Source organism: Hypanus sabinus, chromosome 4 (assembly GCF_030144855.1).
Source record: "Hypanus sabinus isolate sHypSab1 chromosome 4, sHypSab1.hap1, whole genome shotgun sequence".
Lineage (NCBI taxonomy): Eukaryota > Metazoa > Chordata > Chondrichthyes > Myliobatiformes > Dasyatidae > Hypanus > Hypanus sabinus.
Window position 1 is genome coordinate 188248830 of NC_082709.1, and position 17594 is coordinate 188266423.

Consider the following 17594-nt stretch of genomic DNA (forward strand, 5'->3'; position numbering starts at 1 on the left):
CAACCCCATGCTCTTGCCTTTTGAAGACGTCCTTTGAGCTCGTGCCCACGATGGGGCTGGCTGAGTTTATAACTGTCTGCAGCTTTTTCTGATCCTGTGCAGTGGCCCCTCCACACCAGATGCTGATGAATCAGATAGTAGAAACTTGTGTGTGTCTTTCATGACATACCAATTCTCATGAAATTCCTAATGAAATATAGTTGCTGTAATACCCTTTTTGTATTTGCATCAACATATTCTGCCCAGAATAGATCCTCAGAGATGTTGACACCCAGGAACTTGAAATTTCTCTCCCTTTCCACCGCTGACTCTTTGATGAGGACTGGTGTGTGTTCCCTCGAATTTCCCTTTGTGAAGTCCACAGTCAGTTCCTTGGTCTTACTGATGTTGAATGCAAGGTTGTTGCACTCCTGCTGGCTAAAAAAATTCCCCCTCATTTCTGTTCAAAGTGGCCGTACTTCTATTCTGAGGCTGTGCCCTCTGATCCTAGACTGCCTCAATGCAGGAAACATCCTCTCCACATCCACTGTATCTTCACCCTCTGGTCCTAGACTCCCCCACTACAGGAAACATCCTCTCTACATCCACTCTATCTGTGTCCTCTGGTCCTAGACTCCCCCACTACAGGAAACATCCTCTCCACATCCATTCTATCTGTGTCCTCTGGTCCTAGACTCCCCCACTACAGGAAACATCCTCTCCACATCCATTCTATCTGTGTCCTCTGTTCCTAGACTCCCCCACTATAGGAAACATCCTCTCCATATCCACTATCTGTGTCTTCTGGTCCTAGACTCCCCACTACAGGGAACATCCTCTCCACATCCACTCTATCTGTGTCCTCTGGTCCTAGACTCCCCCACTATAGGGAACATCTTCTCCACATCCACTCTATCTGTGTCCTCTGGTCCTAGACTCCCCTTTTATAGGAAACATCCTCTCCACATCCACTCTATCTGTGTCCTCTGGTCCTAGACTCCCCCACCACAGGAAACATCCTCTCCACATCCACTCTATCTGTGTCCTCTGGTCCTAGACTCCCCCACTATAGGGAACATCTTCTCCACATCCACTCTATCTAGACCTTTTAATGTTTGGTAGGTTTCAAATGAGATTCCACCCCTTTACCCCAACTCAATCTTCTAAGCTCCAGCAAGTACAGGAGATATTCAAAGTTCAATGTACATTTATTATCAAAGTATGTGTACATTATACAACCTTGAGATTTGTCTCCCTACAGGCAGCCACAAAACAAGAAACCCAAAAGAACCCATATGTAAAAAAGACCAACAAACCCCCAATGTGCAGAGAGAGAGGGAAAAAACAAATTGTGTATGCAATAAAAATAAGCAAATAGCATTTGGAAGGAAAGTGAGTCCTCGGACACGGAGCCCAGAGCCGACCCACAGTGTCAGTGGAGTGAAGAGAGGAGTAATCGTCGGAGAAGTACACTTCCCCTTACTAACTCTTCCATAGCAGTGAAGTAGGTGAATTGTAGTGGTTGTTGGAAGGAAGTGAGGGTCAGATCAATTTGTACACAGCAAAGTCAGCAATGAAGTAAGTGGATGGATAATCTGATTTAGTATTGTGGTTTGAGGCAGCACGGTAGCGTAGTGATCAGTGCAACTCTACTACAGCTTGATGCATTGGTGTTCATTTCCAACGTCATCAGTAAGGAGTTTGGGCACCAGTTTCCTCCCACAGTCCAAAGACATACTGGTTAGTAGGTTATGCACACATAATGCTGGAGGAACTCATCAGGCCAGGCAGCATCTATGGAAAAGTGTACAGTCAACGTTTTGGGCTGAGATCCTAGGTTAATTGGTCATTGTAAATTGTCCTGTGTTTAGGCTTGGGTTAAATAGATGTGTTGCTGGGTGGTGCGATTCGGTGGGCTCAGCTGTTCCACTCAGTCTCTAAATAAATAATGGGCATTAACTGTGTCACCGAGAAACCAATTACAATATTTCCACCATTGCTTTCCCCTGATGCAGTAGATAATTTTGACTGAAAGGTGGTACTTTTAACAATGCAGGGCTCTCTCAAAGTTGTTCTGAATCATCGTTGTCTACAAGTAGTTTCTGGGCCTGATCTACAGTGGTGTGGAGCTGGTGGCCTAGTCAGCTGTGGGGCACAGTTCAGTTCCTGCCAGGACTTTTCCTCGCCCTGTCCCTGATGTTCCCAGCTGCTACTGGCCTTTGGAAGGTCATTCTGGTTGGCTGCCAGTTACCAGTGGTGTTCCACAGGGGTCAGTGTTGGGGCCACTTCTTTTAACGTTGTATATCAACGATTTGGATTATGGAATAGATGGCTTTGTGGCTAAGTTTGCTGATGAATCAAAGATAGGTGGAGGGGCCGGTAGTGCTGAGAAAACAGAAAGTCTGCAGAGAGACTTGGATAGATTGGGGGAATGGGCGAAGAAGTGGCAAATGAATTACAATGTCGGAAAGTGTACGGTCATGCACTTTGGTAGAAGAAATAAACGGGCAGACTATTATTTAAATGGGGAGAGAATTCAAAGGTCTGAGATGCAACAAGACGTGGGAGTCCTCGTGCAGGATACCTTAAGGTTAACCTCCAGGTTGAGTCGGTGGTGAAGAAGGCAAATGTAATGTTGGCATTCATTTTTAGAGGATTAGAGTATAGGAGCAGGGATGTGATGTTGAGGCTCTATAAGGCACTGATAAGACCTCACTTGGGAATACTGTGTGCAGTTTTGGGCTCCTTATTTAAGAAAGGATGTGCTGACATTGGAGAGGGTTCAGAGAAGATTCATTAGAATGATTCTGGGAATGAGAGGGTTAACATATGAGGAACGTTTGACCGCTCTTGGACTGTACTCCTTGGAGTTTAGAAGAATGAGGGGGGACCTCATAGAAACATTTCGAATGTTGAAAGGCACGGACAGAGTGGATGTGGCAAAGTTGTTTCCCATGGTGGGGGAGTCTAGTATGAGAGGACATGACTTGAGGATTGCAGGGCGCCCATTCAGAACAGAGATGCAAAAAGATTTTTTTAGCCAGAGGGTGGTGAATCTATGGAATTTGTTGCCACGGGTGGCAGTGGAGGCCAAGTCATTGGGTGTATTTAAGACATGGATTGATAGGTATCTAAGTAATCAGGGCATCAAAGGTTATGGTGAGAAGGTGGGGGAATGGGACTAAATCGGAGAATGAATCAGCTCAAGATGAAATGGTGGAGCAGACTCGATGGGCCAAATGGCCAACTTCTGCTTCTTTGTCTTATGGTCTTTATGTGGCCTGTGGGGCACGGTTCAGTTCCTGCCAAGTTTTTTCCTCCCCGTCTCTGTTCTCAGTTGCTACTGGCCTTTACGTGGCCTGTGCATATAGAACCACCTCTGAGGGAGGTGAATCTGTGGAATTCTCAGCCCCCAAAGGTGTTGGAGGCTGGATCATTTAATATTAATGAAGGATCCCACCCACCCTTCTCATGGACTGTTTGTCCCACTCTCATCAGGGAGGAGGCTACGTAGCATCCATGTCAGGCTGCAGGAGAAGTGCCCGAGGACTGGAGAATGGCAAATGTAGTTCCCTTGTTTCAAAAAGGTAATAGGGAGAGACCTGGGAACTATAGACCGGTGAGTCTTACATCTGTGGTCTGCAAACTATTGGAAAGGATTCTTAAGGATAGGATCTACAAGCATTTGGAGAAGTACAGTCTACTCATGGATAGTCAACATGGCTTTGTGAAGGGAAGATCGTGCCTCACAAGCCTGATTGAGTTTTTTGAAGAGGTAACAAAAGAAATTGATGAGGGTAGGGCAGTGGATGTGGTCTACATGGACTTTAGCAAGGCATTTGACAAGGTCCCTCATGAGAGACTCATCCAGAAAGTCATGAGGCATGGGATAAGTGGAACCTTGGCTGTTGGGATAAAAAATTGGCTTACAGGAAGAAAGCAGAGAGTAGTTGTGGAAGGAAAGTATTCTGCCTGGAGGTCGGTGACTAGTGGAGTGCCGCAGGGATCTGTCCTGGGACCCCTGCTATTTGTGATTTTTATAAATGACCTGGATGTAGAGGCGGAAGAATGGGTGAGTATGTTTGCGGATGACATGAAGATTGGAGGAGTTGTGGATGGAGCTGTAGATGCTTGAAGGTTACAAGAGGATGTAGACAGGCTGCTGAGTTGGGCAGAAAAGTGGCAGATGGAGTTCAATCCGGACAAGTGTGAGGTGATGCATTTTGGAAGGACTAACCAGAAGACTGAGTACAGGATTAATTGTCAGTTACTTAAGAGTGTGGATGAACAAAGGGACCCTGGGGTTCAAATCCATACATCCCTCAAGGTCGCTGCGCAGGTTGATAGGGTAGTTAAGAAGGCCTATGGGATGCTAGGCTTCCTTAACAGGGGGATTGAGTTCAAGAGTAGAGAGGTCATGTTGCAACTCTACAAATCTCTGGTGAGACAGCGCTTAGAGTATTGTGTTCAATTCTGGTCACCTCATTATAGGAAGGATGTGGATGTTATGGAGAGGAGGCAGAGGAGATTTACCAGGATGTTGCCTGGTCTGGAGAACAAGTCATATGAAGCAAGGTTAGCAGAGCTGGGACTTTTCTCTTTGGAGCGTTGAACGATGAGAGGGGACTTGATAGAGGTCTGCAAGAGGCATTGACAGGGTGGATAGTCAGTACCTGTTTCCCAGGGCACCAATAGCAAACACCAGAGGGCATATGTACAAAATTAAGGGAGGGAAGTTTAGGGGAGACATCAGGGGTAAGTTTTTTACACAGAGGGTTGTGAGTGCCTGGAATGACTTGCCAGGGATGGTGGTGAAGGGTAAAACATTAGGGGTATTTAAGAGCCTCTTGGACAGGCACATGGATGAAAGAAAAATGGAGGGTTATGGGGTAGTGTGGGTTTAATACTTTTTTTTCAGTATTATATGGGTCGGCACAACATGGAGGGCTGAAGGGCCTGTACTGTGCTGTAGTGTTCTATGGCTCTATGACCACCAGACGCAAAAACAATTATTTCCTTGAGCAGTAAGGCTGATCAACACCTCCACCTACTAACCCACTCCTCCACACCCCAACCGTCACAACATCCTGCCAGTCACCTTACGTATAGACACTCCTGTGTCACTTTATAGATATGCCATCAATCTAAGCTATCTTGAGCATTTATATTTATTGTGTTTTTTTGCTATTATTGCTGTCTTTATCTTAACATGTTTGTTGTGCCTCATTGGATCCATTCTGTTCTCCTTTACACCTGTGTACTGGAAATAACATTAAACAAACTTGAATCTTGAATAAACATTCAGCTCATTGAGTTCACAGGGAACTGGCACAGGATCCTATTGAATGGCAGGGCAGGGCAGGGCACGTGAGAGGCTGACTGGCCGACTCCTGTTACTATATCTTTATGTCAGCCATTTGCAAGCCGGTGACACAGATAACTTTCTCTTATTTCGTTGTGTTTGCATGATCCTAATCATCGGTACTGTGGGTGCAGAGGTTGCATTCGGTGTGGGCAGAGTTCAAGGCTTCTCATGGCCCTCATTCCACCTTCCTCTCTATTGTGCTTCCAGGACCTTTCGTACGCTGCCATGGAGATGTATAAAACCATTGGACGTGTCCGCTCCGCTCAGCTGCTGGGGAAGGATTTGGCAGATTTTTACATGTACGTATGTGATGCATAATGGAACAATCGACACGTGTGATCAGGCCTCTGCGGAACCAGATGATGGAGCAGAATTAGGCCATTTGCCCCATTGAGTCTGCTCCGCCATTTCGTCAGGGCTGATCCATTTTTCCTCTCAGCCCCGGTCTCCTGCTTTCATGCCCTGAACAATCAGGAATCCATCAACCTCTGCCTTAATAAGAACCACCATGCCCCTCATGCATGGATGGCAACGTAGCTTCAATTGGAGTTCAACAGCAAGCACAGGAGAGGGTTAAAAGGAAAGTGTGTGAGAAAAGACAGGCAGCCAGCAAAGCACAGAATCCACAAGTACTTTGTTCAAAATCTTCCTGTGAACATGAGTAGAACACAGGCCCTTCAGCCCATGATGTTGTGCCAACCTCACCCTTCTCTCTTACACACCCCTCCATTATTTTATCATCCTTGTGCCTATCTTATATGTTGCTAATGTATCTGCCTCACCCACCACCCCAGTAGGGCATTCCACACACCCACCACTCCCCGTCTAAAGAACGGCCTCTGGCGTCTCTCAAATACTTTAGACATGCCCCCTCATTATAACTATTTACCCATAGGGAGAGACAGAGAGCCTACTAACTTGGTGAGGAATGCTGATGTGAGGCTATTGAATGGATCCCTAGTACAATAAACTGGACTCGGGACTTCCCTATCTACCTCATTATGCCCTTGCACATTACTGTCCACCTGCTCTGAACTGTAACTGTTGCATTTTATTCCACATGGGTTGCATAGTAGCCGTTATCATGTTGCTTTACAGTGCTGGCTGTAAGACCTAGATTCAAAGCAATGGCAGATGGAACTTAATCGTGATACTTCTGAGCTGACCATTTTGGGAGGTCTGACAAGGATAGGACATACTTTGTAAATAGTAGGGCCCCAGGGAGGTGTTGAAGGACAGATCCAACAAGCCCAAAAGTTGGCAGCACAGATCAAGTTCAAGTTTATTGTAATCTGACTGTACATGTATACAATGAACAAAACAATGTTCCTCTAGACCACGGTACACCCACAAAATGTATTTCACACACTGCACAAAAGACAAAATATTGCCATGAATAAATTAATAAAATGCAATTCAAAATGCATGTAGTAAGGTGCAGCACAATTAAACAATTATACAGCTCGCTGTCCCAGTGACGAGACCTCAGTGGTGGCAGGGTATTTATTCATCAGTCTCACAGCCTGAGGGAAGAAGCTGTTACCCAGTCTGATAGTCCTTGTCCCGATGCTCCTCCACCTCCTTCCTGACGATAGTGGGTCAAAGAGATTGTGGGATGGGTGGTGAATCCTCAACAGTGCCTCAGGCCCTTCGCCTGCAGTGTTCCTGGTAAATATCATGAATGGTGAAGGGGAAGGGAGACCCTGGTGATCCTCTTGGAGGGCTGAAAGGGCCTATTCCAAGCTCTGTCTCAATATACAAATGAATAGTTGTCACTTTAGGGCAGGGAGTTCTAATATAACTTTATTAAACATTGGTTAGACGAGGCTGGAGCACTGTGTGCTGTTCTGTTTGCCACACTGTAGGAAGGATGTGATATATCCTTCTGAAGAAAAGTAGAGTAAGATTGTTCACAATTGTGTAGGGATGGTGACAACATCTGTTTCCTCTTGTACATGAACATTTTCCCCAGAGCATAGGAGAATGAGGGGAGGTTTGACGGAGGGGCATAGACAGGGTAAATGCAAGCAGTCTTTTCCCACTGAGTTTGAGTGAAACTACAGTTAGAGGTCATGGGTTAAGGGCAAAAGGTGAAATGTTTAAGGGAACATGAGGGGGAATTTCTTCACCCAGAGGATGGCAAGTGGTGGATATGGTTTGATTTCAACGCTTAAGAGAAATTTGGATGAGTACATGGTTGGGAGGGGTATGGAGGGTTATGGTCCAGGAACAGGTCGATGGGACTAGGCAGAATAACAGTTCAGCATGGACAGATGGGTTGAAGGGGCTAGGGGCTCTTCCTTTGCTGTAGTGTTTGACGATTGTAAACGACAGCATGCAGGGGATGCTTTTATCATTCAGGGTAGGTTCACCAGGATGTCATGCATTGCAGTATCAAAGTTTTAAGGAGAAACTGGGAATGCTGCCTGACCTGCTGAATTCCTCCAGTATTTTGTGTGTATTGCCCAGCATGGCTGGGTTTGTGATCCTTGGACTGAAGGAGGCTGAGAGGGGTTCTAACAGAAGCACACAAAATTGTGAGGAGCAGAAATGAGGTAAATGGTGGGAAATCTTTCCCCATGGTAGAGGTACCTAATGATAGAAGGCATAGGTTTAGAGGGGATCTGAGCAAGTACATTTTCACATTGAAGGTGGTTGGAATCTGGGAGTTGACAAGGGGTACCCCATTTCCTCTCTCCCCACCACATCCACCACTTCTTGCCCCCAAGCCACAACAATTGGGGAACCATGTCAAGCAGAGTGTATGTGGGAGCACAGGGCTCCTGGGGACAACTAGTGGTCACTCTTGTCACACCTGCTCACTCTTCCCCCCCCCCCCCCACTTCCCCCCTCCTTCCTCACCCCTCTCTCCTCCCCACTCCTTCCTCTCCCTTTTCTCCTCCCCCCTCTCTCCTCCCCACCCCTTCTCTCCCCTCCCCCCTTTCTCTCCTGTTGTTCGGACAACAGTTTAAGTGCTAGACCAAATCAGAAAGTTTGGGTACAGGCTGAATCGAGGTGGTGGGGTTCAGGCCCCAGAGCGTATCAAAGCGACTAAATCCAATGCTAGGACAATGATTTCGGCGCTGGGCCAGATTGCGAAGGTCAGGATGTCGGGGTCGAAGGTGAGGGGTGGGCCAGCTCAGCTCGCTGCTCAGCTCTGCACTGAACTAAGGGTCTGGTGACCAACTCTCTGTGGATGTCACTTCAGAATGATATTTGCTTACATTGATGTGTGATTTGGTTTTTTTCTGCACATGATGTGTTTGATGTGTTTTTATGGGTTCTTTTCGGTTTCTTTGTTTCATGACTGCTTGTTCGACGAATCTCAAGGTTGTATAACGTATGCATACTTCGATAATAAATGTCCTTTGAAGTTTGAACTTTAATTACTAAAATAATATAATGATCTTGAGAATCTGCTGTGTAGCATCTCCTCTGTTTTTTTCTTCCATTATTATTCTGTTCTTTATCTTACTGTGTATTTTTGTGCTGTATCAGATCCAGAGTAACAATTATTTTGTTCCCTTTTACATTTGTGAATTGGAAATGACATTTGTTCCTGTGGGGCCAAGCTGTCATTTGGTGTTTTGTTGTTTCAGGCGGAAGGGGGAGCCAGAGAAGGCAGAAAGCTACCTGCAGGAGGCGCTGAAGACGTACCTGTCAGAAGGCTGGTCTTTACTCATTGCCCACACCAGGAAACAACTGGCTGATTGTCAGAAGCGCCTTCAGCAGACGGAGAAGTATCCTTCACCACCGTCGCTGGGGAGACCATGCCTGGAGTATTGTGCTCTGTTCTGGTCGCCCAGCTGTTGTCACTAAGCTGGAGAAAGGGTGTAGAGAGGATTCACAAGGATGTTACCGAGACTGGAAGGCTTGAGTTCTAAGGAGAGGCTGGGACTGTTTTCTTTGAGTGAGGGAGGCTGAGGGATGTGGTTCATCCTTATGTGCCATGTGTATGGTGCGGGCGATTGTGGGTCATGATTTATCACCACCATGTTCTTGGCAAGTATCTCTGCAGAAGTGGTTTGCCATTGCCTCCTTCTGGGCAGTGTCTTTACAAGATGATCAACCACAGCCATTACCAATACTCTTCAGAGATTGTCCGCCTGGTGTCAGTGGTCACGTAACCAGGATTTGAGATAGGCATCATCTGCCCCGTGGCTTCATGTGGGAGATAAGCAGGTGCTACACCTTGTGCAAGGGTGACCTGCAGGCTAGCAGAGGGAGGGAGCGCCTTACACCATCTTAAGTAGAGACATATCCCCACCCCACCCCTGCAGAGACCTGATCAAGTTTTATAAAGTCATGGTGTGCATTGATAGGTTAGATGATCTTATTTTTCCCCAGGGTTGGGATATTTAGCACAAGGGGGCAGAGGTTGAAGATGAGAAGGGAAAAATTTAAAAGGAACCTGGGTATGTGGGACGAACTGCCAGTGGAAGTGGGAGAGGGTGGATACAGTTACAATGTGTAAACCTCAACCATCAGGCTCCTGAACCGGTGTGGATAACTTCACTCACCCAGTCTCTGAACCAGTGTGGATAACTTCACTCACCCAGTCTCTGAACCATCAGGCTCCTGAACCAGTGTGGATAACTTCACTCACCCAGTCTCTGAACCATCAGGCTCCTGAACCAGTGTGGATAACTTCACTCACCCAGTCTCTGAACCATCAGGCTCCTGAACCAGTGTGGATAACTTCACTCAGCCCAATACTATACTGATTCCACAACCTGTATGGCTCACTTTCAAGGACTCCACAACTTGTGTTCACGATATTATTTATTCATTTACTTTCTTAACATTTTGTGGGTTTCTTTGTATTTGCACAATTTGTTGTCTTTTGCACATTAGTTGCTTGTCTATCTTTGTCTTCTGCAGTTTTTCATTGATTCTGTTGTGTTTCTTTGTATTTACTGTGAATGCTCTCAGGAAAATGAATCTTGGGTAGTATGTGGTGACATACAGTGTATACTTTGAGAATACACTTACTTTGATTTAAAAGACATTTGGACAGATACATGGAGAGGAAAGATGTGGGCCAACTGTTGCAGCTTTATAAAACCCGGTCAGACCACACTTGGAGTATTGTGTTCTGTTCTGGTCGCCTCATTATAGGAATGATGTGGAAGCTTTAGAGAGGGTGCAGAGGAGACTTACCAGGCTGTTGTCTAGATTAGAGAGCATGTCTAATGAGGATAGATGGGTTGAGCAAGCTAAGGCTTTTCTTGTTGGAATGAACGAGGATGAGAGATGACCTAGTAGAGTTGCACAAGATGATATAGATAGTGTGAACAGCCAGAGACATTTTCCCAGGGTGGAGATGGCTAATCCCAGGAATCATAATTTTAAGGTGATTGGAGGGAAGTGTCAAGGGAGATGTCAGGTTTTTTTCACAGAGAGTGGTGGGTTCATGGAACACTGCTAGAGGCAGTGGTAGAGGCAGATACATTAGGGGCATTTAAGAGATTCTGGATTGGCCCATGGATGTTAGAAACATGGAGGCCTATGTGGGAGGGAAGGGTTAGATTGATCCTAGAGCATGTTAAAAGGTTGCCAATACACCATGGGCTGCAGGGGCCTTACTGTGCTGGAGTGTTCTATATTCTGTTACAGACATGACAAAAATAACAAATTTAAATTTTACATAACATTCAATGAGATAAACATAATGACAGCAGTTCAAGTTGTGAGAGAGGAAACTGAATATAGTCTATGGTAATGTTAAATGTGTTCTGGAACCTGACTGCAGTGTTGATGAAGTTTGGGTTTTCAGGCTTCTGTACCTCCTGCTTGATGAGAGCATCGAAGAGAGAGCATGGTCTGGGTGGACATCGTCTTCCTGAGACTTTGACTCTTGTAGATATCTGGAGAGAGCTGTGCCTCTGATGAAACTCTGCAGACTCTTGTGTTAGAAACATAGAAAACCTACAGCACAATACAGGCCCCTCGGCCCACAATGCTGTGCCGAACATGTCCTCACCTTAGAATTGCCAAGGGTTACCTATAACCCTCTATTTTTCTAAACTCCATGTACCTGTCCAGGCATCTCTAAAAAGACTCTATTGTATCTGCCTCCACCATCGCTGCCAGCAGCCCATTCCACACACTCACCACTCTCTGCATAAAAAACATACCCCGATATCTCCTCTGTACCTACTTAAAAGCACCTTAAACCTGTGCCCTCTCGTGCTAGCCAATTCAGTCCTGGGTAAAAGCCTCTGACTATCCACACGATCAATGCCTCTCATCATCTTCCACACCCCTATCAGGTCACCTCTCATCCTCCATCGCTCCAAGGAAAAAAGACCAAATTCACTCAACCTATTCTCATAAGATGTGCTCCCCAATCCAGGCAATGTCCTTGTAAATCTCCCCTACACCCTTTCTATAGTTTCCACATCCTTCCTGTAGTGAGGCGACCAGAACTGAGCACAGTACTCCAAGTGGGGTCTGACCAGGGTCCTATATAGCTGCAACATTACCTCTCGGCTCTTAAACTCAATCCCATGATTGATGAAGGCCAATACACTGTATGCTTTCTTAACCATAGAGTCAAACTGCACAGTGTCCCATAGACTCGGACCCCAAGATCCCTCTGATCCTCCACACGGCCAAGAGTCTTACCATTAATACTGTATTCTGTCATCATATTTGACCTACCAAACTGAACTACCTCACACTTACCTGGGTTGAATTCCATGTGCCTCTTCCCAGCACAGTTTTGCATCCTATCATTGTCCCACTGTAACCTCTGACAGCCCTCCACACTATCCACAACACCGACAACCTCTGTGTCATCAGCAAATTTACTAACCCATCCCTCCACTTCCTCATCCAGGTCACTTATAAAAATCATGAAGAGTAAAGTTCCCAGAACAGATCCCTGAGGCACTCCACTGGTGACCGACCTCCGTGCAGAATATGACCCGTCTCAAACCACTCTTTGCCTTCTGAGCAAGCCAATCCTGGATTCACAAAGCAATGTCCCCTTGGATCTCATGCCTCCTTACTTTCTCAATGAGCCTTGTATGGAGTAACTTATCAAATGCCTTGCTGAAGTCCGTATACACTACATCTACTGGTCTACCTTCATCAATGTGTTTAGTTACTTCCTCAAAAAATTCAATAAGGCTCGTAAGGCACGGCCTACTTTTGACAAAGCCATGCTGACTATTCCTAATCATATTATGCCTCTCCAAATGTTCATAAACCCTGCCTCTCAGGATCTTTTCCATCAACTTACCAACCACTGAAGTAAGACTCACTGGTCTATAATTTCCTGGGCTATCTCTACTCTCTTTCTTGAATAAAGGAACAACATCTGAAACCCTCCAATCCTCTGGAACCTCTCCCGTCCCCATTGATGATGGAAAAATCATCACCAGAGGCACAGCAATCTCTTCCCTCGCCTCCCACAGTAGCCTGGGATACAGCTCATCCAGTCCCAGAGACTTATCCAACTTGATGCTTTCCAAAGCTCCAGCACATTCTCTTTCTTAATGTCTACATGCTCAAGCTTTTCAGTCCATTTTAAGTCATCCTACAATCGACAAGATCCTTTTCCGTAGTGAATACTGAAGCAAAGTATTCATTAAGTACCTCTGCTATCTCCTCCAGTTCCATACACACTTTCCCACTGTCACACTTAATTGGTCCTATTCTCTCATGTCTTATCCTCTTGCTCTTCACATACTTATAGAATGTCTTGGGGTTTTCCTTAAACCTGTCCGCCCATGCCTTCTCATGGCCCCTTCTGGCTCTCCTAATTTCTTCCGTAAGCTTCTTCCTGCTAGCCATATAATCTTTTAGATCTCTATCATTACCTAGTTTTTTGAATCTTTTGTAAGCTCTTCTTGACTAGATTTACAACAGCCTTTGTACACCATGGTTCCTGTACTTAATAACTTCCATAACTTCCCTGTCTCATTGGAACATATGCAGAACTCCACACAAATATCTCCTGAACATTTGCCACATTTCTTCTGTACATTTCCCTGGGAACATCTGTCCCAATTTATGCTTCCAAGTTCCTGTCTGATAGCCTCATATTTCCCCTTGCTCCAATTAAACGCTTTCCTAACTTGTCTGTTCCTGTCCCTCTCCAATGCTACAGTAAAGGAGATAAAATTGTGATCACTATCTCCAAAATGCTCTCCCACTGAGAGAGCTGACTCCCAACCAGGTTCATTTCCCAATACCAGATCAAGTACTGCCTCTCCTCTTGTAGGTTTATCTGCATATTGTGTCAAGAAACCTTGTTGAACACCTCATCGCCCTCATACTAGCCATTTCCTGCTTGGGAGACTCTCTCTGGCTATCCACTTAATTCCTGTCTCATCATTCTGTACCTCTCACCCTCCTTCACTCAACCTCTCTGCATAAAACATGCTCTCTAATCCAGGCAGCATCCTGGTAAATCTCTGCACCCTCTCTGAAGCTTCCATATCCTTCCTACGGTGAGGTGACCAGAACTGAACACAATATTGCAAGTGTGGTCTAACCAGGATTTTATAGAGCTTTATAATTCAGTAAGTGCAGATGGAATTTAATATAATAATGAAGTGTTGCAGTGAACGGTAGGGCCTTGAGGAGTGTGGTAGAACAAAGGGAATCCCTTTTTGGGAATCATACTTCATTAAAAGTGGTGTCACAGGTAGATACAGTCGTAAAGAGAGCTTTTTGACACATTGGACCAGAGATCAATGTATTGAGTACAAGAAATGGGATGTTGTGTTGAAATTGTGTAAGATGTTGGTGAGGTCTAATTTGGAGTATTGTGTGCAATTCTGGTCACCACTAGCAGAAAAGATGTAAAAAGATTGAAAGAGTACAGAGAAAATTTACCAGGATAAAAGGACCTGAATTAGAGGGAAAGTTTGAATAGGCTAGAGCGTAGAAGATTAAGGGGAAATTTGAGAGAGGTATACAAAATAATGCGGGGTTAGATAGTGTCAATGCAAGCAGGCTTTTTCCACTGAGGTTGGAAGGATGGCAACCAGAGGTCATGAGTTACGGGTGAAAGGTGAAGTATTTAAGAGGAGTCTGAGGGTGGTGAGCATGAGGAACAAGCTGCCTGTGGAAGTTGTGGATTTGGGTTCGATTTAATCAATTAAGTACGTGGATGGGAGGGGTGTGGAAGTCTGTGGTCCAGGTGTAGGTTGAAGGGTCTGGGCAGAAACGTCGTTTGGCAAGTGCCTGTTTCAGTGCTGTGGTGCTCTGTGATATGACATGATATTATACAGCAGCTCAGGGCACTGAGGTTCACAGTTTATTTCCAGTGTCCTCTGCAAGAAGTTTGTGTTCCCATAATTCATTGTGAATTGTTCAGTGATTAGCCGGTGTTAAATAGGTGGGTGGTTGTGTGGTCTGAGTTCACTGGGCCGGAAGGGCCTATTCGACACGGCCGGGGCTCTACGTGTTTGTCCCTCTATCTTTTTTGAAGGGTGTAACGGGTACCGGTGTGTGTAAGAGGCCTGTCAGTGACTTAGTACCTCGTATACTGCATGAGTACCGTCTCTCCAGACTCGTTCTGTCCCTTAACCCAGTCCGGCAGCTACCTGCAGACGAGCAGCCTGCTGGCCGCTGACCGCCATCTTCCGGAGGTGGAGCGCATCCCCTTTTGCCAGGAGATCCTTCGGCTATCCAGGGTACCGGCTGGTGAGAAGGGTGAGCTATGATGGAAGGCAGGGGGGAGTTAGCTGGTTGAGCAGTGTGGTAGGTTATATAGGTAGTAGCTAACAACTGCAGCTGGGTTGTGTTACAGGTGGGGATCCGGTGGTGGCAGAGTTGTATGCAGCAGTCTCTAAACCAGCGTTTGGGATGGGGTGAGGGGGGAGTTGATCTGAGTTTGGAAGGGAGAATGCTGAGGATGATTTGGGAAGGGATGTTTGGGATGAGGACTGAGGACAGGATGGGGGAGGTTTGGGACATAGGGAGGAATATAAATTGAGATTGTTCTTTGTCCGGTGCCCTCCTGCCCCCTCTGGTTTCTGCCCCACTCATAACTGAACCCCTCTCATACCCCCCCCCCCGCCCTCCTCTCCCTTTCTGTCCCAACTTGAGATGGCCATTCGGCAAGATTTCATGGTGCCAGGGCTGAGGCTTCTGTTCTATTTCCAGACGACCGCTTGCTACTTGGGATGGACGGCTTTGCCCAGCTGAGAAGCCTGCGCTTCGAGCCCGCAGTCGCGGTGGTGCACGTGGGGGGGTCGCTGGACATGGAGCTGACCATCCACAGCCTCATGCCCATCCCAGTGCCCGTGGACCACCTCTCCATCCACTTGCACCTCACCGTCAAGAGGAGCGGCGAGTTGGCTGGGCGGAGTCAGAATGCGGCCGGGATCTTCCTCTTCTCGAACGAGCCCCCTGGCCAGCGAGGCCCCCGGGGCAGCCAGCCGTCCGTTGAGCTGTATGAGTTGCACGATCGCAGCCCCTCAGACAATGCACTCAACTGCAGCGGCATTGTCTGCAAGAACATGCACCTGCTCCTGCGCAGGCAGGAGAGCAGCTCGTCGATGGAGCGGCCCTCGGGGCTGACCGTGGAGGACAGTGCACACGTCCTGCGGTCTGGCGCCGTGCTGCTGCAGCCAGGGGACAACAGCATCCACTTCAGGACCCAGGCCAGTGCTTCCACGTCCTCTCTGGCCTGAGTGTGTGACTGTGTCTGTGATCGTACATGTAACATATCTCTAGGCACCGGTCACCGATACAGGAGACAGTCTCCCAGTGAGTGAGTGTGTTTGTGTGAGAGAGACCATCCGCCTGTGTGTGTGTGTGAGAGAGACCAAGCCCCAATGAGGGTCAATATGTGTGCGTGGAATTTATTAGAGATTGGTTGGTGTGACATTGTGGGCATGGCTGAAAGAAGGCCGTAGTTGAGAGTTTAACATCAAAGGATATACTTGTATTGAAAGGACAGGCAGGAAGGCATAGGCGAATGTGTGACTGTTGGTAAAAGATAGAATTACATCTTTAGAAAGAGGTGACATAGGGTCAGAGAATGTTGAATCTTTGTGGGTAGAGTTTAAAAAAAAACTGCAAGGGTGAAAAAACCATTATGGGAATCATATATAGGCCTCTAGATAATAGCCAAGATGTGGGACTGAGATTGCAAAGGGAGCTGGAAAAGGCATGTAATAGGGGTAATTACACAATTGCAAAATGCAAGGGGATTGGGAAAATCAGGCTGGTGTCAGATTACAAGAGAGGTAATTTCGAGATGGTTTTTAGGAGCAGCTTGTGCTTGAGCCTACTCAGGGAAAGGCGATCTTAGATTGGGTGTTGTGTAATAACCCAGATCTGATCAGGGAGCGTAACGTAAAGGAACCTTTGGGGGTAGTGATCATAATATGATTTAATTCATACTGCAGCTTGAGAATGAGAAGCACTAGTGACATCTATCAGTATCACAATAGAATAACGGGAATTACAGAGGCATGACGGAGGAGCTTGCCCAGGTGGATTGGAGGAGGATACTGGTGGGGATGATGGCAGAGCAGAGACGGCTGAAGTTTCTGGGAATAGTTCACAAGGCGCAGGATAGACCCACGGAAGAAGTTGTTCTCAAGTGGCAGAGATAGGCAACTGTGGCTGATAAGGGAAGTTAAGGACTGCATAAAAGCCAAGCAAAGGGCATATAACGTAGCAAAACTGAATGGGAAAATGGATGATTGGGAAGTTGTTTAAATCCAACAAAAGGCAACTAATAAAGCCATAAGAAGGGAAAAGATGATATGAGGGCAATTAGCCAATAATATAAAGCAGGATACCAAAAGTTTTTTCAGTTATATACAGAGTAAAAGGGAGGTGAGAGTTGACATTGGACCACTGGAAAATTATGCTGGTGAGGTAGTAATGGGGGCAAAGAAATGGTAGATGAGCTTACTGGGTACTTTGCATCTGTTTTCATTGTGGAAAACACCAGCAGTGTGCCAGAGGTTCGTGAGTGCCATTGCTATTACAAAGGAAAAAGTGCTGAGCGAACTCAAAGGTCTTAAGGTGGATAAGTCACTTGGACCAGATGGATGACATCCCAGAGTCCTGAGAGAGGTTGCTGAAGAGATAATAGATGCATTGATTATCATCTTGATAGATTCTTGATCTTTCAAGAATCACTTGATTCTGGCATGGTCCTGGAGGAAGGGAAGATTGCAAATGTCACTCCACCCAAGGGAGGAAGTCAAAAGAAAGGAAATTATCCTAATGTCAGTGGTTGGGAAAGTTTTGGAGTCCATTATTAAGGATGAGG

General features: G+C 46.3%; 1 protein-coding gene across 2 annotated transcripts in view; it reads left to right on the plus strand.

Moving 5' to 3' along the window:
- The window catches only part of trappc10 (trafficking protein particle complex subunit 10), a 98593-nt gene that overhangs the window by 48587 nt on the left and 32412 nt on the right, over positions 1-17594 (plus strand). For both annotated transcript variants that reach the window (XM_059969020.1, XM_059969021.1), the window contains 4 exons: positions 5552-5643; positions 8944-9084; positions 14901-15013; positions 15467-15966. In XM_059969020.1, coding sequence (XP_059825003.1) covers positions 5552-5643; positions 8944-9084; positions 14901-15013; positions 15467-15966 — 846 coding nt within the window. The remainder of the gene's footprint in view (positions 1-5551; positions 5644-8943; positions 9085-14900; positions 15014-15466; positions 15967-17594) is intronic.